Source organism: Microtus pennsylvanicus, chromosome 21, assembly GCF_037038515.1.
Source record: "Microtus pennsylvanicus isolate mMicPen1 chromosome 21, mMicPen1.hap1, whole genome shotgun sequence".
Lineage (NCBI taxonomy): Eukaryota > Metazoa > Chordata > Mammalia > Rodentia > Cricetidae > Microtus > Microtus pennsylvanicus.
Window position 1 is genome coordinate 15,587,697 of NC_134599.1, and position 26,693 is coordinate 15,614,389.

Sequence of the window (26,693 nt, forward strand, 5' to 3'; positions counted from 1 at the left end):
AGGGCTAGCACGGTTGTGGAGAAAGGGGGGGGGGGGGTCCTTTTACAATGTTGGGGAGAGTGTAATCTGGTGCAGCAAATTTGGAAATCAACCTATAGGTTCCTCAAAAGTTAGAGATAAAAACAGCCTAATGCGCTGAGCACGCTGGGGCCTGTGTTTAATCCCAGCACTAGGGAGGCAGAGGCCGTGGGTATCTGGGAGTTCCAGGCCACCCAGGAGCTACGCAGAGAGATTCTGTTTCAAAAATAAATAAATAATGCTTTAAGACAGTCATAGCACTTTTGGGTGCTACAAGTAACAGATGAAAGCTTGGCCCTAAATAAGCCATTTGTACTACACCCTCTAAGATGTGGGAACATTGGGGAAGAACGGTTAGAAAAAAACGCAAGAGCCAGAAGATAGGGACGAATGGGAAAATGCTAGCCTCTAAGATAGGACACAATCAATGTAACAGTGAGCTCTGAATTGCTAATTATTTCACTGGATGTGCACAACAAGGGCCTCCCAACAGTCAGGGATGGGGAGGAGCTCAAGGGACCCTAACCCATAATGCCGAACTATCAGGCTGACTCTGGAAGAGGAGTAGCCATTGTCTTCAGTTGTGTACCCTAGGGAATCCACCGGGTTCCAACGGATAATTCACACAGACGGTCAAGCCCAGGAAGACTCAAACAAACAAACGATGTAAATGTGGAGGAAGCGATTAGTAGGGGAGGTAGCTTTAGATGGGGTAAGGAGCCGACAGTGAGGTGGGAGCAACCAGAATGGATTACATACATGTATGAAATTGTTCAAGGAACAAAATTAAGGCTGGGCGGTGGTAGTGCACGCCTTTAATCCCAGCACTCGGGAGGTAGAGACAGGAGGATCTCTGTGAGTTTGAGGCCAGCGTGGTCTACAAGTGCTAGTTGCAAGGCAGATTGGGCTGTTACAGAGTAACCCTGTCTCAAAAAAAAAAAAAAACGAACAAAATTAATTAGAAAGATTGAATAAGGTGTGACTTTAGCCTTTCTCCAAGTAAGGGCGTGCCCACAGACAGGTGTGGTAAAATCTACTAACACCAACAATTCACTCTTTAGTCCCAAGAAACAACAAAGTGCTCCATTAGAGTGCTTCAGTGGCCAAAAGATCCAAGTAATGTCTATCAGATCTCGAACCCACCGCCCGGCCGCCTTTTCCCAGCCTCTTCGGCTGGACAGACACCAGACGGGACGCACGCCGATGACGTCATCGCACCCCAGGGCGTGGCCGCCGGACGCTACCATTGGCAGAGGTGGCCTCACCCTCCCAACCGCTGGTGCGGGCCCTGGCAGCCAACTCACCTTCCCGTTGGGGTGGAAAGGCAGGCCCGGGTCGTCTGTGGTGGGGAGAGGGCAAGCACGGCCCGTTTCCTCCGCAGCTCCAGCGGCGAGCCCCGCGGCGGAGGCGGCGGCCTCATAGTCTGGGAAGGGATTGGGGAACGCCCGCTCCTCCATCTCCGCCTCTCCGAGGTGCAACTTGAGTCTCTTTGACATGGTCTCGCCCATGTCCGCGCGCTTTCCCTGCTTAAGAGCTCAGGGCACGGCGCGCAGGCAGGGACAAACCTCCTGCAAGGCGTTTAGGCCGGGGCTGCGCGGCGAAGCCTCCCTGGCGGCGGCTGGCTTGCACATCTGGATGCGGGCAGCGGGCGCGAACCTCCAGCCTTCGCCCGTCACGCCCTCCCAGCAGCCGCTCGCAACCTGCCCGACCACCCCGCAGACCCGCAAAGTCTCCCAGTTACCGTCGTCTCTCCGGTGGCTATGTCCTTCCGAGAGGGTCTAGAGAAAAAGCGCTCGCCCGCGAAGCTCCCTTTCCGGTAGGAAAAGCCTGTAAAGATGGATGGGTTCATTCAAAGTGTGAGCGGTTCTCAGACCGGGGAAAAGCGCATCTTCAGACACTCCATCAACCGGACTGCATTTTCACCAGCCCAGCCTTGCCGACCGTCCCTGTCCTCGGCTCCTTGTTTGTGGTGTGCCACTCACAGGAACAGCAGCTGCTTTGTTTGATTTTAAAAAATATCTCTTCTAAAGAAAGAATTTCAAAACGGCCTAAAGCAGTGAAAGGATAGTCTCCCGAGGGAGGGGGCATACAGTCCCTCCCATTCATCACCACCGGGAGGGGGGTTGCTTGGAGGAGGAGCCACAGGCCTTGGTTTTGTTTTGTTATGTTTTATTTTCATGCTCTTTGTTTTGAGTAAACGCACATCTTTGCTAACAAGGATTAATATGGAAGAATGCTTATTAATCATCTAAATATTTTATAGACCAGAGAATTCCATGGTCACTTAATTAACATAATTGACCTGCAGAATAACACGGATGTCAAAGAGGTCCCAAGCAAATAGATCTTCTCATTTCTATAATCACAACGTATAATGCAGAACCACAGCCTTTATTGGTTCTGTGTTTTTTGCAGTGTTTACCTAGAACCAAATCTGTGTAATGATTACTCTTAAAAGGAAATATCTTATTTCAGTTTTCTTTCATGTAATAAACGTTGGTACTTGGTGTCAAAATGTTTCTGCCCCCTGGCGAAATCAGCATACACACACACACACACACACACACACACACACAAGAATCATTGAGCAGCCTAATTGTGTAATCCCCCGAGTCCAAGCTAGGTACATATTAATATAATGCCAAAGGTAACATGATGGAAAACTACGAAGAGCAAAGATTTCAGTCACTCGCACCTTTGACCTCAGAATGGAGTAAAGTGGAAGGTTTAGATTTTCATGCCGTCCTTTGTCATATACGTAATCTTCCCCTCTCTTGTCGTAAAAGTTTAGATCAGAGTTGTAGGAGTTAGCCCCTGTACCCTGGCAGCCCTAACTAGCTAGGCTCTGTCACCAGCCTCAATATCCAATTAAGAAACAACAGTGCAAAGAGGTGCAAAGAGAACCAGTGACAAACTCAAACAGGCGCATGCGCGCACACCCAGCTATTCAGATCCTGACCCAGGCTTAGTCTTAAGAGGTAGACTGGAAATTTGTATACCTCAGAAGGCAGCCCAGGTCCGGGTGTGGTCCGGCCCAACATAGTGTCTATTTCTCTGTCTTCAGAGGTGGTCTGGCAAGTCCTCACAACTCTGGAATCACTGGGAGACAGTTCTCCCTGGCACCAGCTTTCGGCCTTCTATTATGTGACTCATGAGGCAAGTCCTCAAACTGCATGCAGTTTATGCTGTTATTACATCTGGGATTTGTTTTCCAAATAATATTGAAGTAAAGCATGGGGTTGCTTCAATATTAAAAAGCCCCCATTAGCTTTTGTGGTTGCCCTTTAGATATAAATATCCCGAAGTGTCACTATTTTGTCTGCCATTGTCTGGGTATCTGATGATCATGGCAAAGCCCAGAGCTTACAGGTGGTGACTGAGTTCTTTTTCCTCGTTATTGTTTACTCCCAGTTTTCATGCTTTACTGTTAATTGTGTTTAATTCTTATCATTACTTATAACATGTATATAGAATATGATTAAAGAATCACAATTTGATTAATTTGGGAGAACAGGATTAAATGTGTCATTTTTAGACTCTCCCCGTGGGAGTCTTACAAATAGATAATTTGTCTTTCAACATGAAGGTAGCATATCCCCCCTTTCTCTCCTCCAGTCCGTCCCCTACAACTTTCCCTCCTTAATTCACGTGGGGTTTTGTTGTTGTTGTTTTATATTTTTTCTTATTTATAACATAATTCTTATTGATTTCTTGGGAATTTCACATCATGCACCCCAGTCCCACTCACCTCCCTGTCCATTCATATCCTCCTTTCACCTCCAAAGCATGCCCCCAAAAGAAACCACACCCACAAAAAATCAATTCCAAACAAAACAAATACCAAAACCACCTTACTTGTTCATCTTTCCAACACCTATTCATTCATCCTAGAGGCACTGGGAGAAGCAGTGTGTCACACACAGTGCCCCCTTTTGTCCAATGAGTTCCACCCGCAAAGTTCCCATTGCAGAGATTCGCTGGTCTGGCTCAAGGCCTCTGGTACACCATCATCACTGGACCCTCACCAAAATCCTCTCAGGTATCCTGCTGTTGCCCCTGTCTAGCCTAGCTCACCCCACTCAAAGACTGGAAGCATAAAGATAAGTCATTGTTTTGTGTTCCAGAACACCAAAGCCTTGCAGGACATACCATTTCCCCGAAGGAATATAATTGTCTATTCTGATGAGGTGATGCAATAATCTTGAGCTAAGCTCGTGGGTGTGGAGATGGGCAGCAGGTGAAGTGGTAGGTGAAGAAGGGAAGAAATGACTTGCCAGGCAAAGGCAGCTTGTGAACAGACATGGTTTGTGGGCTGTGGGCCTGGAGTTCAGCCTGTGGGTGTGAAAATAGCCACACGATAGGGACTATAGGAAAGAGAAGAAGTGACTCACGATCCAAGAGGGCTCACAGGCCTGGGGGCTGGAGCTAGGTTTGTGAGTAAGCTATGGGCTGTGAGCTGGGATAGGAAAGTATGGGGAAAGGAGGAGGTAACTTATCCAGCAATGGTGGCTTGTGGACAAAGAGTTTTCCTTCTGTAATTCTATTATTCACACATTCCATCACTCTGCTAGGACAGGTTATTACCATACTCTTTTGTCTTATAAGGAAAGAGTTCTAAAATTAGTAGGCATAATAAAATCATGTATTCTGTATCAAGACCAAAGGATAAAAATACATATGCTTTGACCCACAATACCCCCTCAAATAAATATCAAGCAGTCTAGAGGATGCATAGGAAGAAGGGAGGTCATACCCTCAACTCAAATTGGTAATTAAGACAACCAATATTATCTTTTGATGGATGCAGAGCTATAAATAACATCTAAACAACTCCTTGTCCAAATAAATGATTAAAAGATCAAGAAGAGATCACAAGCTAAGGGAAAGTGGTCCACATAGCAGTCCAAAGCTAAAATGGCTAACCCATACAGTTTATTTAGAAAATGGTTTTCAACTTTTGGGGGATTTAAAATATTTCTGTTATGTTTTTGATTCTGGAAGGATACTTGATTTTATCTTACACTGTTTCCTTACACACAGGTTTCTCTCCAGCCTTATAGAGGTCGTGGGGGAGGGGGGAATGGTCACCTATTATGATGCTATTAAAATTCAAACTAAAATGATGTTATTGATAATAAGATTAAGCATCAACAGAGGGGGAATGTGGTAGGGGGAACAGAGGGTGTTTGAGGACTAAGTGGAAAGAAACAGGAAACAGCCTGTAAGCTGGTCAGTGTCCATGCTCAGGTTGGTCAGTTTCCCTAAGTGGACTGATCACATCGCTCCTGCGGTTCTCTTCCTTTCCCCCGTCACTCTAGCCAAGGACTGTAAAACATTCAGTCAGAATGTATGCAGCCATCTACAGAAGACAGAGAAGCAAAGATGTGTGAAAACCTCATGTCTGTAATTCTCCCAGCTCTGGCATTTGGATAATAATCTGCTAGAAGTCTGACATCATAAACTGCTTTCTGGTAAGAGAAGTCTTGGGGTCCCATATATTTTTGGCTAGAAGCCTGCAGCAGAGCTGCCTGTATTAGATTTAGAATTTTCGTGGAATATTTATGGGGTTCGTAAGGATTGTTGACGACATCTGTTTCCTTCCAGATAGCTGTATGAGTGTACAGTACCAGATAAGCATAAATATCAGTTTGCTTCCCATTTCTGTGATAAACACCATGGCCAAAACCAACCGAAGAGGAAAGGGTTCATTTGGCTACACATCCTGATCACAGTCCACCATAAAGGGAGATCAGAGCGTAGAAACAGAAACCACAGAGGAAAGCTGCTTATTAGCTTGCTGCCCTGCCATAAGGAACCTTATCCCCCTGGAACTGTAAGCCCCCACAAAATTCCCCTCCCATAAATTATGGTGATTTATCACAGCAATATAAAAGTAACCACGGTAGAAGCTGGTGTTACCATTGCTGTGAGGAACAAGACCATGTTTATTTTTTGTTTTGTTTTGTTTTTGAGGAATATGGGCTTTTGAACTCTGAACAGCAAAAGCAGTATTGATATGGAGAGTTTTGGATTCAAGAGTCTAGTATTCTATTCCAACAGTCACTTCCTGCCTTATTAATTCTCTTCTGAATGGATGAAATCCCATCAGCAAACAGTGGGAGGATGGAGTTTTCTATAGATTCGTCTTTAAGGTCATGGTTTATAGCAAGACCTCCTGGCTTACATGCTCAAGATTCTCCCCATCAGGAAGGTAAGTAGCAGGACTGAGGGAGGGACAGACCTTAAACAGCACCTCTGGTCCTTCCGGTAGACAAACTTGATATTTCACAATTCTGCTGTCCTTTTGAGTTAAGTGTGTCCCAGTGTTGGGGAGGGTATATGCAATGAGTTGACTTCCCAGGGTTAATTTATGTGCTCCAGGGGCCAGGAACACTGTGACTTTGATTTCCCTTAGGGATCCTGGCTATCCCTTAGCCGCTAGTTCAAGTTCTTGCTAAGGTATCTCACTGCTTGTGGCGTGGGTCCTATCAGCTAGATCAGAATTCTCAGGGAAGTTCCTTTCTCTTGGTGATGTAGAGGGAAAATCAGAGCTGAGTGGGCAACACCAGAGCGGGGCTTGGTAGGTGCATCCTTGTGTTGTTTAAGCTCTGCTAATAGAAGGCATTGTTACCATAGGAGGGTGTGAATTTTCTCATCAACTCCTTCAAAGAAATCATTCCAGAGGCCTCTGGAAGTGAGGTTTGGGATCTTTGGGTTGAACTCTTCTAGGACCTTCAGTGTATGGTGGATAGGGCTCCAGGAGAGGCAGGGTAGGTCAGATGGTAATACATGGCTTTTGTAGGAGCCAGGGAGCGATGACTCAGGTGGCAGAGATATATGGGTATGGATGTGATCGCCTTATTTCAGGTAGAGAAGTAGAAACATAGACCATCAAAATAGTGGAATCTAGCTGATAATTGTGACCCACTTTTGGGTAGTCTTGAAGAGAAGAGAAAAGTTGAACAAAGGGGACCTGGGCCTATTTTCTTTCTCTTTTGCATTATTGATCCATTTGAAGGATAGTATTATAACCGAGGGTGCATTGAGGTGGCCATTTTTATTTATTTATTTATTTATTTATTTATTTATTTATTTATTTATTTTATTTGTCATCAGCTAAGAGCTATGTCTTCTGACAAAAGAAAGACAGAGATTTTGGGTTGAGGGTCTAATTCTGAGCTTTGTTGGACAAGGGTGCTGAGTGGAGACATTGGAGGGATCTTGGAACCAGTCTGTCCCATCTACAAGGAGATGAAGGAGGAAAGATAGAGAGGTCTTGGGTCAAGGTTGCTCTTTCCCTACCTAGACCACCTGCTAACAAGGGACAATGGGTGCAGTCTAGCCTGTCCAGGGTAGAGGCCAGAGCAGGTAGTGGGATTTCCACACCGACCCATGGCTCAGTCTCCTGTCACATCCCAGTTTTCTTTTTCTTTTTTTCTTTCTGGTTTTTCTTCAGGGCATATTACTCTCTTGTCCCTGATTCAAGTTTAGGTCCGCTATACCTCTACATCCAAGATAATTTTGATGCCACCAACCCTCAAACCTCTTGATTTGACATTTAATTTCTTGTAGGAAGCATATCAGTCACAGAGAGGTTGGATCCTCAACAGGAAAAGACCTGTATAGTAGGGAGTATCTAATTGAGAGGACAGTGGCCAGAGTCTTAAGGATCATCAGAATAGACGGGCCCATGGTTCAGCCAGTGGGTAACTGCAAGGGCACTCTTGGCTACTAAGACAACGGTATCCTCCAACTTCCCCTTGCCATAGCAACCAGGCTGGAAAGGCTACGGAGTGGGGTTTGTGATGGGAAGGTTGCACTGGGGGCAGAGTAATGGATTTATTTAGTGAAACTGGACACCACCAACCCCCTCGTAGCCATAGAAAGTGAGCATGTGCAAGGAGAACCACCCAAGGTGCTCTGAACCCAGAAGTCCGACTTCAGACTCCAGTGTTGTTGTTTTGTTTTTTGGTTTTGTTTTGTTTTGGGGCTTGGGGTATTAGTTTTTCAAGACCGGGTTTCTCTGTATAGCCCTGGCTGTCCTAGAACTTGCTCTGTAGTCTAGATTGGCCTCAAATGTACAGAAATCTGTCTGCGACTGCCTCCTGAGTGCTGGGATTCAAGGCATGTGCCACCACACCCAGCCTAACCCCAATGAGTGGTTTCTGCTACAACTTGTGCACCCCGTGCCCATTGCTTCTGGAGGATGCTTCCCTTATTGGCAATGGTTAGGAAACACAGGGACCCACAGCATCCGTGTAAACTTCACCGAGCAAGAAGTCTGTTCAGCTGGCATAAAGCCTACACCCAGACTGTGGAGATGTTAGCTGCAACTTGTATTATTCAGTGCTGGGACTAGAACCCAGGCCTTAGCACACGCTGAGCAAGCCTTCTGCCGCACCCCACCCACAGCCTTACTGTTAACAATCCTTGCCATTTTCTTCCGCACTCCCACATCAGCTGGGGGACCTCCAGAGCCCAGTGTCTTTTGCAAAGACAGCAGAGAGCTTTACACACACTCAGGGACACAGTGGAGCCCGGGCTGAAGAAAGGGTGTGTGTGGGGGGGAGGGGGATATTTGTAAGGTCAGAGCTGTTATTTGCCAGACGATCCAGCTAAGTGAGGCCCTCGTCCTGACACCCATGTCCTTTCCTTCACATGCCACATATAGTGACAAAGCTTTAAGTGGAAACATTTGTACTTTTTGAGAGCTCTAAGGAAGAGCAAAGACAAGTCTTCAGTAGCCATATGGGTTCACCACAGCAGCTAAGGCCCCAAAGAAGTGCCAGCAGCCCGAAAAGATTTCTTACACAGTAGCTCACTCTTAGCTGCCCCCACTTGGATTCCAGGCACGAGCCACCTCCAAGGCACGCTTGCCATCACTTTCTTTTCAGTACATCAGAAATCTTCAGGACTCGCTTATGTGCTAGAGCGGCTTGAGAAACAGAGAACTGAGTGAGTTGCTCCTTCTCCCCCCCCCCCCCCCCGAGACAGCCTATCCCCAGGGGCCTACAGTTGTCCATTCATTCTCGGGGGCTCAAAAGCCAGGGGATCAATCAAGAAATTACTTTGCCCACAGACCTTTCCAGGTGTATCAAGTGAAAAGTCTGCCCTCTTCTCTCTCTGGAAACGTTTGTTTTCTCAGGGGTCCAGTTTGCAATGTCTCTTGAGTTCTGATAGTCTCGCCCTAGTTTTTGAAGGAGAAGACTCCATTTAGTCATCTGAGATGACAGCGTGCTGTTGTATCAGAGCCAGATCCCCTACTCTCCTTACTCCCAGTAGAGGTGGGGGTTGACCTGGGGTTCAAACCATGTCAATCATGGACACAGGGTTCCCTCACTCCAAAAGAGGCCCTCGGAGTGCCAGAAGATCATGACCACTTCTGAGTCCATTGTAGTTTTTAGTAAGGTATAGCTATCTTGAGTAGAGGTCTTCTCAAATCACAAGCAAACCTCCAAGAGATGTAATGGGGTGCTGGTAGTCATTTAGGGAGTCTCTGAGTTCATCATATGGGATGACAAGGAGTTGAATGTCAGTGAAAGACAAGGCAGAGCTGTGGAGAAAGCAAAAGTGGCATCTTTATTGCAAAGAGCTCCCTTTGGGATGGAGAAACCCGGAAGCTGGGAACATGCTAAACCCTCAGTTGGGTGTTTTATGAGGCCCTTGGGTTCTCCCCTTTCCTCTACTGGTCCTGTTTAAATACATACCCTTATGCTGTCCTTTTTAAAAATTTTTTTCAGACAGTATTTCTCTGTAGTTTTTGGAGCCTGTCCTGGAACTAGCTCTTGTATACCAGACCAGCTCCAAACTCACAGAGATCCACCTGCCTCTGCCTCCCAAGTGCTGGAATTAAAGGTGTGTGCCACTACCGCCCAGTCCACTTTTGTCTGGGAAGAAGAAGCCACCATCTTAGGGAGCCATTTTCAGTTTTCCTGCCTACCTATGTCCCTCTAATCCTATCTCAGTAGCAATTTTATGAACTTTTATTAGAAGTTTTTTTAAAGGTCATAAAATATATTAGTGGGTACATCAGGCAGGTGGGCTACAGCCAAGCAAGGAAACTGTGATAGACCCTAGCTGTTGTCTGGCAGATCCTTCTGATGGGTGGAAGGAAAGTAGGGCTCTGTTCATATATTCTTTTGGTCACAAAAGTGTCAGGTCATGTAGAGAGGAGAGTAATAAGTGGCTCCTAAGGGGGCTAAGGATGCTCCCAATACACACTGGCTCTGGACTTGAGGCCTTCCAGCTTCTTCCCATCTCTGAAGCTCTAACCGGTCAGCCAGTCTGTGCAGACATAGCTTCCTTCTAGGGATTCTCTTTCACATTAGCTGACAGTGGGCTGGTAGTACATTCCCAACGGAATGTTAGGTCAGACGCAGAGGTAGGCAGTGAATGGCTAATAAGGCATCTAAAGACAGCTGAAGAGAATCTGGCTCAGGGCCTGGAACATTCCAATTCTCCACAATCATGGAGGGTTCTATTCTGTCCACCAGCTTTGTAGAATCTTTTTCTTTTCTTTGGACACGGGGTTTCTCTGTGTTGCTTAGGCTAGCCTCACACTCTCAAACTCAGAGACCTGGCAGCCTCTGCTTCCTGAGTTCTGGGATTAAATGTGTGCACCACCACGGCAGGCTAGTCTTATAGAATCTTAAATAGAGAAGGTTCCCCAAATGCTCACCCCAACTTCAGTTCATAGTCAGGACAGGTATTGATCTTACTATACCTATAAGGAAACTGGATTATTTTATTATACCAATAAGGAAATTGAGTTGTCTGTCTTAGAAATGTGGAACTGTCTGGGCCCAACTTCTTGCCTACCTCCCAACTGTATAAGGGAAATCAAACAGGCATCACGCCCATGCGAAGTTGGAGTCAAAACCCCAGCTAGTAGACCCTTTGACTAAGGGACATATGTCTGCTTCCTTTCCCAGACAGCCTTCTTGCAGCTGTGGGTCTCAACTTTCCTCATGCTGTGACCTTTTAACACAGTTCTTTATGTTGTGATGACCCCCCCACACACACACCCGTGCAACCATAAAATTATTTTCATTTATACTTCAAAACTGTAATTTTTCTATGAATCGTCATGTAAATATGTATTTTCCGACGGTCTTAGGCAACCCCTGCGAAAAAGTCACTGGACCACAGAGTCTCCACTCACAGGTTGAGAAGAGCTAGTCGGCTTACAGGAATGAATTAGTTATGCTTTATCAAGGTAGTCACAGTTAACAAACCTAGGTTTTAAAAGCCTTCACGGCTTACAGAGTACGAGAACAAAGCCATTCTTTTCAGGTTCTTAAATTTCTGAATGGGGACGAAAACTGAAAAAGGATTAACATAAAAAAAAAAATCTGTTGCTTCTAACACTGTACGCCTGTGCTTGAAGACTGAAGATAACCACCCGAGTCGAAGCCGAGCACTGTGTGACCGGAGTCCGGCCCCTGGCATCTGTGATTAGCCTTACAGAAAAGTTGGACACCCGAATGAGCAGTGGTTTGGTTCACAGTTTCGTAAAAGCGAAGGCGCAGCCACTGACCCCGGAACGTCAGTCCTGCTCCCGGAACCACAGCTGCAGCGCTGGCTGCGCTGGGGCTGCATCCGGCAGAGCGCAGAGGGGGCGGGGCCTGGCCAGGGTGACCCGGCGGGTCGGTGCGGGGGAAGCGAGTTGCGGAACAGTTCGGCGCGGTCATGCTGGTCACCGCGTGCTGCAGGCTCACCCCAGCGCTGCGGGGGCCGCGCGCACCGTCTGCGGTCGCCGGGAGGTATCTGCTGGCGCCTGGGGTCAGGTCCTTCGCTGACCGGAGCGACAAGGCGGAGGAGCCCCGCACCTTCCACCCCGCGCTGCTGCAGTTCCTCGTGTGTCCGCTTTCCAAGAAGCCGCTCAGGTGAGAGTCGCCGGCCGCCTGTACCCCGGGGAAGGGTGGTGGCCCAGCGGCCACAGCCAGCAGGTCCAGAGCCCACTCCCTGGCTGCGGGTCTCTGGGCCGTTCTTTTGCTGGGGTCAGGCCCGCCCGTGACGGGAGCCGGGCGTTTCTCGGGCTCTGCAGTGGCTGCTCCTTACAGTCAGTCAGTTCTGGACCCACAGGGTCTTCAAGAAAGACAGGGTTTTGCAGACTGGCGTCTCCAGAACCTGTTGAAGCAGAGTATCAGGGCCAGCGTCTGGACCTTCCTTCCTTCCTTCCTTCCTTCCTTCCTTCCTTCCTTCCTTCCTTCCTTCCTTCCTTCCTTCCTTCCTTCCTTCCTTCCTTCCTTCCTTTCTTTCTCGCTCTCTTCTCCCCTTTCCTCTCCCCCCTTGCCCCCGCCGTGTCTCTCCCTTCCTTCTGTCTCCTTTTTCTGTGAGAGTTCACGCGCTGCGTCAAAAGCCAAAGGTCACCGTGCATTCGTTGTCCTCAGTTTCTCCCCAATTTATTTTAGGAAGGGATCTCAGAACCTGGGGCAAATTGAGCTGGGGCGTCACATCACTGCACAGGAATAAGCTTATCAGAACTTAGTTCCTTGCCTGTACAGGGCAAATACTTTATTGACCTGCCTACATCTTCCCAGTCTTTTTCATCTTTGTTTTTTGTTGTTGTTTTGTTTTGTTTGTTTGTTTCGAGACAGGTTTGGATATTTTGTCTGGCCCTTCCTGGAACTCTTTATGTAACCCAGGCTAGCAAGTTGTGGTACTCTTCCTGTCTCAGCTCCCTGAGAGCAGATTACAGGAGTGAACGCCCCTCCCCACCTCACCCCCATCTCTTGTTTCCAGTGTTCGGCCACGCATATGAACCTTAGAGACTCTGGAGAAATCCAGAACTATTCACTATTTAATACACAGTAAAAAATTATAGTATCTTCCAGAGTCTTGTGAAGTGCCGTACCTGTACACCTGATGTCTAGCACTCTTGATCTGACTGTGCATTGTCCCATGGTTTTAGTTGTGGCCTAGCTGGTTTTCATTAAAGTTTAACCTCCAGCTGGTTTGGGGAGGAAATACACCCACAGTTCCAGACTCCAGAAACAGAATAATAGACAGCATTAACAAGATGCATAAATGATAAAACGTGGTTATCTTCAGATTGCATGTTACTAGTGATTTTTATCATCATTTTCACCTTCTAGATTGGTTCCTTTGTAGTGAAGAACTTGTTCGGTTTCCTTAAATCTTGAAATCACCATTTGCTTTACTGTCTACCTGTGTAGCTAGCTCACTGCGGACTTGCTGCTTTCCAGACTTCCTTCCTTTGTGCCCTCTCGCCGTCCAGGCTTTTATTTGTACGTGTTGATTCTCAGTGACTTCCTTCTGTTGTCTCACAAAAGTCTCCCTAGCATTTACATCAACAGAGGAAGTTTTTGTTGCTTCCCTTTGGAGTGTTTTGGGGTTGACCATAGCAAGGAAGGAATCCTGGCATAAAATGTAGACATCTTTTCTAAGTAGTATGAAAATGTTAAGACATAACTTGAATGAAGTTTATAAAAGATAATAGGAGAAATTACTGATTCTAGTGGGAATAACTACAGATTGTAACATGGTTTTCTAAGAGAAATGGTTGGGTTGGCTAAGTGCATGTAAGGCGAAAACTGCTGGATTTATTGATTATTAAGATCTTTGATTTCTCACAGTTCATTGTGTTCTTTTTCTCCCTCAGATATGAAGCATCGACAAATGAATTGATTAATGAAGAGTTGGGAATAGCATATCCAATCATTGATGGGATCCCTAACATGATACCACAGGCGGCAAGGACAATACATCAAAATAAGAAGCAAGAAGAAACTGAGCAACATTAGACCATGATTGTTAAAAGCATGACCACTGAGTTCTTGTAATACTGTATACCTTTAAAACAAGGAAGGGCAGCTGGGGAAGAACAGTGGTTCACTTCTGCCTGCTTGACTCTTCTTCCACTGCTCTCCTTAGCAGGTCTTTTCTGATCTGCTTTCTGGAGGAGAATTTCCCACAGGGCTGCACCAGCACAGCCGGGCTTTGCTTTTACAGTCTGCTCTTGCCAACTGCCATGCCAGTATGTGTGTGTTCTACCTATGGACCTAGATGGCTCTAAAGCATAGTACATGCAACCAGAGTCAGGATGACGTGTACATTAGAAAGAGGTCTAAGGCAGCATCTGTGGAAACTACATGTAAACTTACAAAAAGACTTGTCTTGCTTCTGTCAGGCTAAGTCCATGAGACAGGTTGGGGAAGCTTTTGTGCATGTACTGTCCTCAGCATTTTGGATTCACACTTATAACTGCTGTATCAGAATTTCAGCAAAATATTTCAGTGTAGATTGACAACTGAAGTCACTGCCTGAGGCCTGCTTCTCGTCCCATTCATTTAAAGATTAGTCATTCTGACTGTTTGTTTATTTCAAGGTCAGTGGTAAGCTTAAGTACTTAGAAAATTCTGAATGTGTAAAATTACCTCCATTACTTTGACATCACATGCTTACATCAATAATAAAATAAAATGTTGACAGTTTACCACAAAACTCAGTTTGCTGGAGTAGGAGGGTGTCTGTCTGAATGAATGTTTTTGTCTCAAGAGTCTGGTCGTAAGAGAAAATGTTGAAATATCTTATGTAACTACATTTTATTTTTGGACGCACTTAATATTTAAAGTAGTTGAATTTCTCAGAGAAGCGAGATACCTCCAGCAGGTAAGGTCAGGAATGGGAAGCCAATTATGCCGTCTAAGTTTAGAGATACCTTTCAAGGTACACTCAGTTATTTCTGCCCTGGGAAATTTGGTAGGGCTTGAGCTTTGGTTCTCTAGAATTGGAACAGAATTGAGGCAAGCAAGGCAGTGTCTGCTTTAGAAGCATAGAATGCTTCCATCCTTACCTTAAGGAATTGCTTATAACTGTAACCAGCCCAGGGCCTTGTGCTTGCCAGGCAAGTGTGCAGCCACAGAAATAGTCCATGCCTAACTGATGAATCTACCTTCTGTTTGTGTGGGGGAGGGGCATAGCATGGGGGTAGTCAAGGGACAGCTTTGTGGAGTTGATTCTCTCCTTGCACCATGTGGGTGCTGGGGCTTCAACTCAGGTAGTCAAGCTTGGAGGATACTTTTATCTGAATCATTTCACTGGCCCCCGAATTGGTTCTTACGAACCAGCATCCTAAAGTAGTTTGATAAAAGATTTACAATGATTCTGCCTGTCAAGAGAAAATTACAACCTGTCATATATGTTTCCTATTGTATTGTCAATATAATGAAGTAGAAGTCACATTATTTTTTGGTTTGGGTTTTGTTGGTGGTGCTGTTTTTGTATTTTGAGACAGGATTTCTCTGTATCTTTGGAGCCTGTCCTGGAACTAGCTCTTGTAGACCAGGCTGGTCTCAAACTCACAGAGATTCCTCTGCCTCTGCCTCTGCCTCTGCCTCTGCCTCTGCCTCCTAAATTGGTATTAAAGGTGTGCACCACCACCACCTGCTTTATAAGTCACATTCTTAAATTACCCAGTGGCAACACAGAACTGAGCTAGAGGGCTGTATAGCATCTCGGTCCCTGCAGTGGAGTTTTTTTTTTTTTTTTTTTTTTGGTTTTTCGAGACAGGGTTTCTCTGTGGTTTTGGAGCCTGTAGCTCTTGTAGATCAGGCTGGTCTCGAACTCACAGAGATCCGCCTGCCTCTGCCTCCCAAGTGCTGGGATTAAGCAGTGGAGTTTTTAACCCTGAGTTTCACATTTAACCAACTGGAAACTGGCCAATGAACAGTTTTGCTGGTGAAGCTAGTGTTAATCTCAAAAGTCAGGTGCAGCTGTTGGACTTAATCATGTTAGGAAGCTGACAAGTTGTTTCTGAGGGAGCTCAGTGTTTACCTCCTGTCTCTCACTATAGAATCTGCTCGTACAAATCACCCCAGGTGTGGTTATTGGCATAGTACATAGTCTTTAATCTCAGAATCTAGAGAGGCGTTAATAGCACCATTTTACAGATGCACAAACAAGAATATCAATACTGACCTGAGTCGGGGAGTCCCTCTGAAACCCAGCACTTGAGAAGTGCAGGTAGGATCAGGAATTCAATCAACAACAACTTGAATTAGAAAACCTTTATCAGCTGGAGAGATGGCTCAGAGGTTAAGAGCATTGCCTGCTCTTCCAAAGGTCCTGAGTTCAATTCCCAGCAATCACATGGTGGCTCACAACCATCTGTAATGGGGTCTGGTGCTCTCTTCTGGCCTGCAGGCATACACATAGACAGAATATTGTATACATAATAAATAAATAAATAAATATTAAAAAAAAGAAAACCTTTATCAAACCCTAATTAAGCTTATGGGACACCAAAGACAAGTAAGTAGAAGAGAATGGGGAAGAGGAAGTAGGTCAGTGGGAGGGGGTTAAACATGATCAAAATACATTATATACATGGATGAAAATATGAAATTCATTTTGCATAATTAATATGTACTACTAAGTACTCAGAAAAGAATTGTTGGTAGGTGTATCTAGGTTGGGGTTTCTTTTGCTGCCATGAAACACCATGACCACAAGCAATTTGGGGAGGAAGGGGTTTATTTGGCTTACACTTCCATATCACTGTTCATTAGCAGAGTAAATCAGAATAGGAACTCAAGCAAGGCAGGGACCTGGAGGCAGGAGCAGATACAGAGGCCCTGGAGAGGGCCCTGATTACTGGCTTGTTCTCAAGGCTTGCTCAGCCCGCTTATAGAATCCAGAACCAGCAAGGGCTAGCACCATCCACAACAGACTGGGCCCTTCATCAATCACTAATTAAAACGTCCTTCAGGCTTCCCTACAGCACAATCTTATGGAGGCGTTTTCTCTATTGAGGCTCCAGCCTTCCAGATGACTTCAGCTTGTGTCAAGTGACAAAACTGTCCAGTACAATTGACCCCTTGCCAATTGACTCACAAACACATCACAGTTAAGCCACAACCCTTCTTTTCTCATTCATCCACAAGATTGCACATTAAAAATATAAATAACTAAAAATCCCCACTCTTCAAGTTTAAACATTTTAAAGTTCAGCCTCTTTAAAATGGTCATCCTCTTAAAACCAACATCTTTTAAAATTCAAAGTCTTAGCTGTGGACTGCTGTAAAATAAAAAGTAAATGCTTTCTTACTTCAAGAAGGAAGAGCCAGGACACAGTTACAATCAAATCAAAGTGAAAACCAAGTTTTCAATGTCTGGGATTCATGAACAGTCTTGGACTCCTCCAGAGGTCTTGGGTCGCCTCTCTGACTCTACTCTGCACCACTCACAGCTTGTCTTCTAGGCTCCAGTTGGCTCCACTCCACAACTGTTGCTGTTCTTGGTGGTCGTCCCATGTACTTGCTTCTCCAAAACTCTGGGGTCTTCTGTAGCAACTGGGCTGCTCTTTGACCAATAGCCTCTCATAGGCTGTCATCATGGTGCCAAGCCTCAACTTCATTGCATGGTCCTGTCAATCCTGGACCATCAACTGAGGCTACATCTTCACCAATGACCTCTCCTGGCCTTTCAGAGTGCCAAACCTCAGTTACTTCCCATGACTCCCTCATGCCTTCGGGACCAGTACCACCTGGGTGATTCTCACAGTACTAATTTCAGCTGCCACTGTGAGGTACAGTCTTTGCTGCCTCTGGAACAGCTTCTGTGTGCTGACTCAGGAAACACGTCCCCAAAGATTTTGCCTCAGTCATGCTGGTCTCTTCACCGCTAATTTCTTAGCTCCAACCAACCAGCATCAAGCATCCTAGCAAAGCAAAGATTTCACTTCAGTAGTTCTGGTATCTTGTTAATCACAGCTGATTCTTCAGCCCCAGCTAACCAGAACCACAGGATCTTAATTCAAAATAACAAATGGCCCTGATAGGGTCTTTAAACTTCCCCCTGACACTTCACCAGTCAGGCCTCTATCATCTGCATTGCCCTCAACATTCTTCTCTTCCAAGCTACAAAATAGCTCACCAAGTGTTGGAAGAATACTCAATGGCTCTTCTTAGCCAAGTCCAAAGTCTGTCTACAATCCCCCCATGCCCAAAAACGACATGGTCACATCTGTCACATTAGTACCCCGCAATTCTGGTTCCAACTTAGGGCTCTGTGGCTATGATGAAATACCCTGACCAAAAAGCAAGTTGGGGAATGTGGTGGTTTGAGTAAGAATGGCCCCCTTTGGCTCATATATTTGAATTCTTGGTCACCAGAAAGTGTCACTATTTGAAAGGATTAGAACGTGCAGCCTTGTTGGAGGAAGTGTGTCACTGGGGGTGGGCTTTGAGGTTTCAAAAGGCCAAGCCAATCCCAGGCTCCTCTGCCTTCTATCCAGACATAGAATTGTCAGCTACCGTGTCTGCCTGCATGCCACCATGCTTATCTGCCGTGAGGATAGTGGATTAAACTCTGGAACTGTAAGCAAGCCTCACTTAAATGTGCTCTTTCATAAGTGTTGCACATGTGGTGTCTCGTCACTGCGATAGAACATTGATTAAGACCGGGAGGAAAGGGGTTATCTAACTTGCACTTTCGTATCACTGTTTATCATCAAAGGAAGCCAGGACAGGAACTCCAACAGGGTAGGAATCTGGAGGCAGGAACTGATGCAGAGGTCATGGACGGGTGCTGACTACTGGGTTGTTCTTATGGCTTGTTCAGCCTGCTTTCTTACAAACCAGAACCACCAGTCCAGGGATGGAATTAGTCACAATGGGCTGGGCCCTCCCCCATCAATCACTAATGAAGAAAATGTCTTATTGACTTGTCTACAGCCCAATCTTATAGAGACATTTTCTTAATTGAAGTTCCCTCCCCTCAGATAATTTTAGCTTGTGTCAAGTTAACATAAAACTATCCAGCATAGGGTAATACCAGACATAGAAATCTACCTACCTTTTATTATTTTCTGTGTATCTGAATAAACTCATAAGAAAGCAAGAGCCTTCTCCAAGGGAAAAAAAAAGATTCAAGCTAACCTAATTAAGGTAATGACTAGGCCATTAATAGCCACAGAGTAGCATGTTATCTTTCATGTTCAAGTGACAAAAATATTTTACACCATTGACATCAGGGTTCAAATGAATAAATTTTCTAAATAATACTAAGATGATATTTAAATGGTTTTATTGCTCCTACTGTAAGTGGTTTAAAATTATTTTTAATATTTTATTCAAAAGTTGTAAAAGATGACTAAGAAGAGGTAAGTGATAAACAATGTAACCAATGAACTTGAAATTCTGAATATTCTATTCTTTCATGTTCTCTGAATCTACAAGGAGATAGTTGGGGCTTCCTTACCAAATCTCCAAACTGAAACTAGCTCTTCTCATCAGCAATATTCAGGCTCCTTTACAGGGAGACATCTGGGGTTGTTGGGAACCTAGGGCACCCACCCAAGGCCGTTGTTTGACACGACCTCAATGGCCCCTGACTCAAAAGTTATAAAGGAGCAACAATATTAGGCTAAAGAACACATCATACCATGTGTGAGTGTTGTTCTTTTGCTGAACTACAGTTCCCAGCATTCTCCTGGATACAGACATTTCCCAGAAGCCTTTGCATTCCCCGTTAAAAGCGAAGGTCTTCACGAGTTCGTCCTCTTTTCCTTTTTCCCAGTTTTTCCTATTGTATCGGCACACCCTCACCTGCCTGTTGCCCCTCCCCCATTAAAGTGCACCCACGTGGGACCGCCGCGTGTCTGTGTCTTTTCCTCGCGTAACCGTCTTTGTCCTCTACCCTGCAGCCAGAAATTAATTTAAGAACAGTGAGCACATGATTTTGTTTCTTGATGGTCATGAAAGGTTTTATTTTTCACCATTTTAGACAATACTTTAGAAGTATTGCTAAAACAAAAATGTCTCTAGAATTAAAATCTAATGCAAGTACACATACTCACTGGAAAGGGAGAGAGGGCATTTCTCGTCATTGCTCTGGGTGGGCTGTGAGAGTTCTTGCGGGTAATCTCCAATAATGAGCCCCCTGTAGAAGAAAAGACATGATCACGTGATAAAAAGGGGAGATGGATTTCTGCCCTCACAACCTACAAAACTACTCGGAGTTCTACGCGTGTCCATCGGTGTAGCGGCGTAAACGAATGCAGACAGATTGTAAAAATATATATAGTTTTAATGTAGAAATAGACTTACAGAACCACCGTTCCCGCGGACACCAGGAAAGCAGAAGCAGCAGCTCAGAGGATGCTCGCCAAATTTATAGGCAGACATTAGCCCGAGGCGAACAGGCCCCCTAAGGGGCGGGACTTATCCCTACATAAAGGCATGCACCACCACTGCGGGGCTACTGCTACCCCTTTTAAAGTTGTTCTCTCTCTTCTCTCTTTCTTCCCCTCCTTCCCTCCCCTCCCTCCCTCCCTCTCTCTCTCTCTCTGGCGTGTGTAGTGTGCCCACAGAAGCCAGAGGAGGGTGTTAGGTCTCCTGGAACTAGGGTTGCAGTTGTGAGCTGCCATATGGGTGCTGAGAATTGAACCTGAACTTGCAGGAGCAGCAGCTAGCGAACCACTCAGCCATCTCTCCAGTCCTGGAGCCTTCTGGTCTGTACATGGGATTTCTTTGTTTGCCTGTGAATGAGTTGTTCGCCATGTCTTTCCCAATGAGGAAAATGGGCTGCTGTGTGTCCATCCAGGCATGCCCTGAGAAATGGGCCCAGTGACCTCTTCTTTGATTCCAATTATGTGTCCACAGACTAGAATTAAACCAGAAAAGGGCCTTGCAGAGGTCTCTAAGCAGCTCAGATACTGGGATGCGTGGCACTTTCTGTCCTTGACCTTCCTTTCCCTCCAACCTTGTTGAGAGACCGTATCCTATAGCCCTTGAATCCACCCTGTGGGCACAGTAGGACACAGACACAAGTCTCAGGGTTAGACTTTATTGGATACAGTGAAATGGAAGGATGGCTGAATGGGGCCTTGGGTGCTTCTGGTCTTCAACCAGGGGAGAGCAGACTCCACAAGGGGTTTCCAGGGTTCAGGGCAGGAGAACACACTTGGCCTCCAGCCAGCCAGCCCTTCAAGGTGTTGCTGTGGCTTCCTAAGGTCTGAGAAGTCCTGGTAGGGAGGGTGGGGTTTGGAGAGGGTGTTCCATAGGGTCTCCGCTGCTCTGGAATTAAGGTGGTAACTTTTGGAGACTAGATTCTGGAGACGCCAACCTCTTTGGGGCTGTAGACAATCTGGGCCTTAGGGAGGCAGTGACCCATCTTGGTGCCTGAGCTGGAGGCACGGAACATTGGCTGGATTTTAGTGATTGGAGGCCTGCAAACTTGAGGGGCCCGGCCTGGGAGAGTGTGTCCATAACTTGAGCTTCTAGGGTCTGGGTTGTAGGCGGTTGCCTCAGGACGACCTCTCCTTGAGGACTTGCTTCCTGCCGTTTTTTTTTTTTTTTTTTTTTTTTTTGGTGGTAGCAAATGCAAGGCTTTGGCCTGGCCCCGAGACAAGTGGAGGCCGTAGCCAATATTTATGCGGAGAGGCCCAGACTCCTGGCCCTGAGCACAGGGCAGTAGTTGAAGGTAGGCAAGAAGCCTTGCCCCCATCTTGTACTCGGGGGTGGGGCAAGACCGGGTGCGGGGCTGGAGGCACTGTAGACAAATGGGATACTCCACGACTGGGGCCTGGCCGGGTGTGGATGTGCCGAGCAACATGTGCCGCAGAAGCAGTAGCTGGAGATCTGTTGCAATTCTGCGGCGCCCCACACGGCCGACTAGGGTTTGGGTGAGGGCCATTCGGTCCTTGAACACTGCAGGGTCCACCTTGCTTGCCTTGCATCCCCCTGCCACCCCAAGGGACCTGGAGTTTTTGGATTGAGGACACTGCCATGTTTGTTTGTTACTGGAAATCCCTCCAGAAGGGGGGCTGGGGCTGGGGGACGTGGCTGGGGAACTATGGATGCCCTGGAGGTGGGGAGGAGACTGGCAAGAGTGAGGAGAGGAATTTTGTACCTGGGAAAGAGAAGAGTGATGGGAAAGAGGAGGGGAGGTGCCCAGCTGGTAGTTGAGGGGAGGGGATGAGTGTCGTGAAGGAAGACAAGGGTAGTTCTGGTGAGAGAAAGTGGGGGAACTCGGGAGGGAGGAAAAGAATGGGAGGGGAACACAGTCAGAATTTGAGTCAGAAGAGTAGAAGTGAGGCCGAGGAGAGTGGGGCTGTGGCGGAGAAGAGAAGGAAAAATAGGCTGGCCTGTGAGACGGCAAAGGTAGGTGGGGAAGAGGGAGGGACTGATGGGGGGAGAGAGATGCTAAGTTGGATGGAGGGGAGTCAGCAAACTGTGAGAGGACCTGAGGGGGACACCCTGGGGGTACTGTGTTCTGTAGCAGCACCTGGTCCTCGTTTTGAGGCAACATTGCCTTGAATCCAGGAAAAAAAGTGGGCGGGGCCACAAGACTAATTAGAGACCTTCCTAGTTGGTGACTGCCTTCTGCCACAGCAGTGTGGCCGCTGCCTAGTTTCACTGCAGATGTCAGCAGCAGGCCAAGGGAACACGAAGCCTCTTCTGCTTGTCTCTTGCGTGCTCAGTCCGGAGCCTGCATCTAAGCTGGCTCTTCACTTTTTCTTAGCTAGAGATGTACGGAAATGGGGAATGAGAGCTGTCCCTTGGGAGCCGAGGGGCAACCCTAACTCTGTGGGTGGAACTGAAAAGACGACCCAGTCTGGAAGACCTGCAGAGAAAAAGACAGAGATCAGGATGTTGGAACGATCGGTCCACTTCTGGACTCTGCTCCAGGCACTCAGTTCCAGTGTGAACTTATCACAACCCTAGATGTGAGGTCTTAGGGTATAGTTCAGCTGGTAGAGCCAGCGCTTGCCTAGCATGCATGAAGTCCTGGGGTTGATCTCCAAGAGCACATAAACATGGCATGCTGGGTAAAGCTTGTATCCCCAGCAGGGACACAAGGAGATCAAGACCAACCTGGGTTACAGGCATCTGTCTCAACATAACAGCAAAGACACTAGCTGTTTGTCACCTTTGAGGTCAGAAAACCTGGCGGATGCTTTAGAGAAGGGTAAAGCAGCGGAGCAGATCAGAAGGATGGAGGAAAGGATGGAGATGGGAAAGGAATGGAGATAATAGGCAGTTTTACCAATGTGGATTCCTTCTGCTGTTTCCAAGACACTTCCTCAAGCAGAGTCACAAAACAGTCTCTGCCTCCAGCCTCTGACCCCTACACAGACTCTTACCCTGAATTCCACTCCTAGTGGTGCCTCAAGGCCTCTGTCAGGCAGAGCTCTTCTGTGGTGCAGGGTTTTGTCCCTCTATCCCTGACACACAGATTTTGTAAGCATCCTGACTTACTGGCATGCTGGCTCCCCTGGCCACTTGTCACCCTTCACAGTGGTGTCCCTCTCACTCTACCTGGCCTTGACAGAGGTGACTGTCAGACCCAGTGGCAGCAACAGTAGGGTCAGCAGGTAAATGGCTCCCAGAGACTGAAGCTTTGCCTAAGGGGCGGCATTGCTGCCCCCAGTGGGAGCTGAGGGGCTCATTCCCTGGAAGCAGCTTTCTCTGGTATCAAAAGCCTATGTCACAGAGGTCAGATAATGACATTATAGATTCTGTCCCCCCTCTCCCCCCATGCTCTCTCTCTCTCTCTCTCTCTCTCTCTCTCTCTCTCTCTCTCTCTCTCTCCCCCTCTCCTCTCCTCCTCCTCTCCTCCTCTCCTCTCTCTCTAAGACAGGGTTTCTTTTTGAAGCCTTGGCTATCCTAGAACTCGCTCTGTAGACCAGGCTGGCCTTAAACTCACAAAGATTCGTCTGTCTTTGCCTCCCAAGTGCTGGGATTAAAGGCGTGCACCACCACTGTCTGGCTGGATCTTTCTCTCAGGGACCGTGCAAAGGCTGTTTTGGTAAAATTGCCAAGTAGACAGAATTGTAGGAGGCACACCCACAAACCCAGCTCTGCCCCTTCTGCTCTGATCACTCCTCAGGTGGCTGAGCCTTCTAGCTTCCTCCTTGACTTGCTTCCAGAGGAAAGTAGCTGCATTCCATACCCTTTTATCCTTGGAATATTACTATATGTTTTAATAGCTCTTTTTAAGATTTTGTTTACTTAGATGCATTTCTTTCTGTCTGTGTAAGTATGTATCATATATGTCCACGTGCTCACGAAGGCCTTGGAGAGGGTGTTGGACCCCTGGAGAGTTTAGACAGTTATGAGTTGCCTGATAATGGTACTGGGAACTGAATTCCAGTCCTCTGCAAGAGCAGCCAGTGTTCTTAACTGCTAAGCATCTTTTCAGCCCAATAGCTATTTTCTTTTTTAATTATTTGTGTTAAATGGTTTGTTTATTTATTTGCTTATTTTATATTTTATGTGCATTGATATTTTGTCTACAGTTATGTCTGTGTGAGGATGTCAGATTCCCTGGAACTGGAGTTACAGAGAGGTGTGAGCTGCCACGTGGGTGCTGGGAATTGAACTCCAGGTTTAGTAAGAAACTTAATAAAGTGGATTGCAGTGGAAGCAAACACCCGACACTGACCTCTGACCTCTGCACCCGCACAAGGGCAACACACCAACTCCATACTTCTTCCCCAGACACACGCACACAATGGGGGAAGGGCACTTATAAAAGGGTAGAAATGACAATCTAGTAAAAAACTTCAGTCATATCAGTTTTAAGAAGGAATATAGAGGTTGAGGCCTCATCACCAGGACTGACTTGAATTTTAGCACAAAGACCCACAAAATGCCAGATAAACTGGGCTATTAGGTTACCCTACTATTTGAGTCTTTTTGGAAAGTGTCTATGTCCTAGGGATACGAGGACCAGAATTTGAAGATTGTTCATATTATAATATTTGCTGTCTTTTGCTAGTCATAATGAGCCCTAGTCAACCACACATGCATCTATGCTACTGTGATATCTCTCGGTAGACCCAGTCACCATAACAATGGGAGCTTGTAGTCAGAAGAACAAACCAGGTGATTAGAAGGATGCAAATTTCAACCCTATTTACTGACCTTGAAGGAGGAGAGAAGAAGTTGATACTGAATTAAGTCACCAGTGGCCAATAGTGTAATCACTGTGCTCATATGATGAACTCTTCATTTAAAATAAAAACCACCCTAAATAATAGGGTTCAGTGACCTTCTGGGTTGGTGATCTCATGGAGGTGCTAGGTGGATGGTGTGCCCAGAGAGGGCAAAGAAGCTCCGCCCCCCTCACCCTTCACCCTCTACATTCCCTTGTCCTCGGCATCTCTTCCCCTTGGCTATTCCTGAGTTCCAGCTTTTATGACAACAGAGAAAGGCTAGGAAAGGTGTGAGCCTGCATTCTGTGAGCTGCTCTAGTGATTATCAGACAGAGGAAGTCATGGGAACGTCTGACTCACAGGTGACCCAGGACTCAAAACTATAATCTGTCAATGCTTTGGGGTCTGTCCCTTTGAGCTGTGGGAGCCCATGTGAACATCTCTGAGTGTATAGTGCTAGAATTTCCTTGAATTGTTGAACACCTGGTGGGTGTCTAGAGAATTTGGAGGAGCTGTGACAGAAAATACCCTACGTTTGGCTTCAGAAACATCAGAAGAAGCAGCATTTCTCGCTGTGAGAATGAAGAATGACTAGGGAAACTACAGTTCACACTGACCCCGCTTCTTTTATTTTGTGTTAATTACTGTCAGTAAAATACTGTTAAGCATGCCAGGCGGTGGTGGCACATGCCTTTAATCCCAGCACTTGGGAGGCAGTGGCAGGTGGATCTCTGTGAGTTTGTGGCCAGTCTGGCCTACAAAGTGAGTTCCAGGACTGTTACACAGAGAAACCCTGTCTTGGGAAAAAAAAATTGTTGATCAAGTGAAAGGAAGCCCTTAGGCTGTAGAAGGGTTCAGTGGTTAAGAGCACTGACTGACCCGGGTTCAATTCTCAGCACCCACATGGCAGCTCACAACTGTCTGTAATTCCAGTTCCAGGGGACCTGATACCCATGGCAAATCACCAATGCACATAAAATAAATACAAGAAAAGAGAAGTCCTCTAAGCCTTTGTCATCCAGGTTGTAATGCAGTTGTTTTGGTTTGCTGGTTGTTTCCTGTTGTAGATATTATCTGCCACATACTCTTCCCACCCAAATTCCTCCAGCTCCAGGCTTAAGAACACCATGTTCTATTTCTTTTAAACATTCTACTCTGAAACCTACAAATAGCAAGGAGGATGGGTGAACAAGCTAATTGTAGCTGGCCAAGAGAGTTTGACCCTGTCGCCTTTCCTTCCCTTTTATATCTTGTTTTTATGTGTGAGAGGGAGAGTGAGGCACTCACGGGTTGCGGCGTGTGTGTGTGTGTGTGTGTGTGTGTGTGTGTGTGTGTGGTCAAAGGACAGCTGTCAGGAGTGGGTAACCACTTCCTTCCTCCCTTCCCCTCACAAAGCTGTGAATTTGTTTCTGAGCCCAATCAGCTTACTCCTGTAAAGCAGATAAACACCAACGCAGGTTCTTCTTTTGTTTTTGTTTGTTTGTTTTTGTTTTTCGAGACAGGGTTTCTCTGTGTAACAGTCCTGGAACTCACTTTGTAGACTAGATTGGCTGGCCCGAACTCAGAGATCCGCCTACCTCTGCCTCCCAAGTGTTGGGATTAAAGGTGTGCGCCACCACCGCCTGGCAGAAGAAGACCTTTTTAACCTAGCCCTTAAGAACAAAGGTTAAGAGAAAGAGAGGCACTCGGGAGAAAGCCACAGCCAAGAGCGTGTGGACATCTCAAAGAGAAATCACCTTAAAGCCTTTGTCGTTGTTTGTACCAGGGTCTC

At 46.4% G+C, this 26,693-nt stretch overlaps 3 protein-coding genes across 5 annotated transcripts in view; 1 reads left to right on the forward strand and 2 right to left on the reverse strand.

The window, feature by feature from the left end:
• Lancl2 (LanC like glutathione S-transferase 2) overlaps positions 1-2,114 on the reverse strand; it is a 39,206-nt gene extending 37,092 nt beyond the window's left edge. The window contains exons 1-2 of one of the 3 annotated variants that reach the window (XM_075955094.1): positions 2,001-2,108; positions 1,323-1,845 (exon numbers count right to left, since the gene is read on the reverse strand). In XM_075955094.1, coding sequence (XP_075811209.1) covers positions 1,323-1,526 — 204 coding nt within the window. In that variant the 5' untranslated portion in view covers positions 1,527-1,845; positions 2,001-2,108. Of the gene's footprint in view, positions 1-1,322 lie in introns of all 3 variants that reach the window. The other 2 variants (XM_075955093.1, XM_075955095.1) reach the window with 2 other exon arrangements.
• A 9,485-nt stretch (positions 2,115-11,599) lies between these two features.
• Positions 11,600-14,484, forward strand: Pyurf (PIGY upstream open reading frame). The gene is made up of 2 exons (XM_075955491.1): positions 11,600-11,903; positions 13,643-14,484. Exons 1-2 carry the CDS (start codon positions 11,707-11,709, stop codon positions 13,782-13,784), a joined length of 339 nt encoding a protein of 112 aa, XP_075811606.1. The 5' UTR covers positions 11,600-11,706; the 3' UTR covers positions 13,785-14,484.
• A 6,337-nt stretch (positions 14,485-20,821) lies between these two features.
• LOC142839469 (proline-rich protein 30-like) lies at positions 20,822-22,462 on the reverse strand. Its single transcript, XM_075955605.1, is given in 2 exon segments — positions 20,822-21,320; positions 21,322-22,462. Coding segments are annotated over 2 exon segments (1,227 nt in total). The 5' UTR covers positions 22,294-22,462; the 3' UTR covers positions 20,822-21,065.
• Positions 22,463-26,693: the final 4,231 nt, after the last annotated feature.

Excerpts from the sequence above, each read along its gene's own strand:
- Pyurf (XM_075955491.1), top strand. The coding sequence starts at position 11,707 with ATGCTGGTCACCGCGTGCTGCAGGCTCACCCCAGCGCTGCGGGGGCCG. Across the intron at positions 11,904-13,642 it reads CTTTCCAAGAAGCCGCTCAG|ATATGAAGCATCGACAAATG; the intron begins GTGAGAGTCGCC and ends TTTCTCCCTCAG.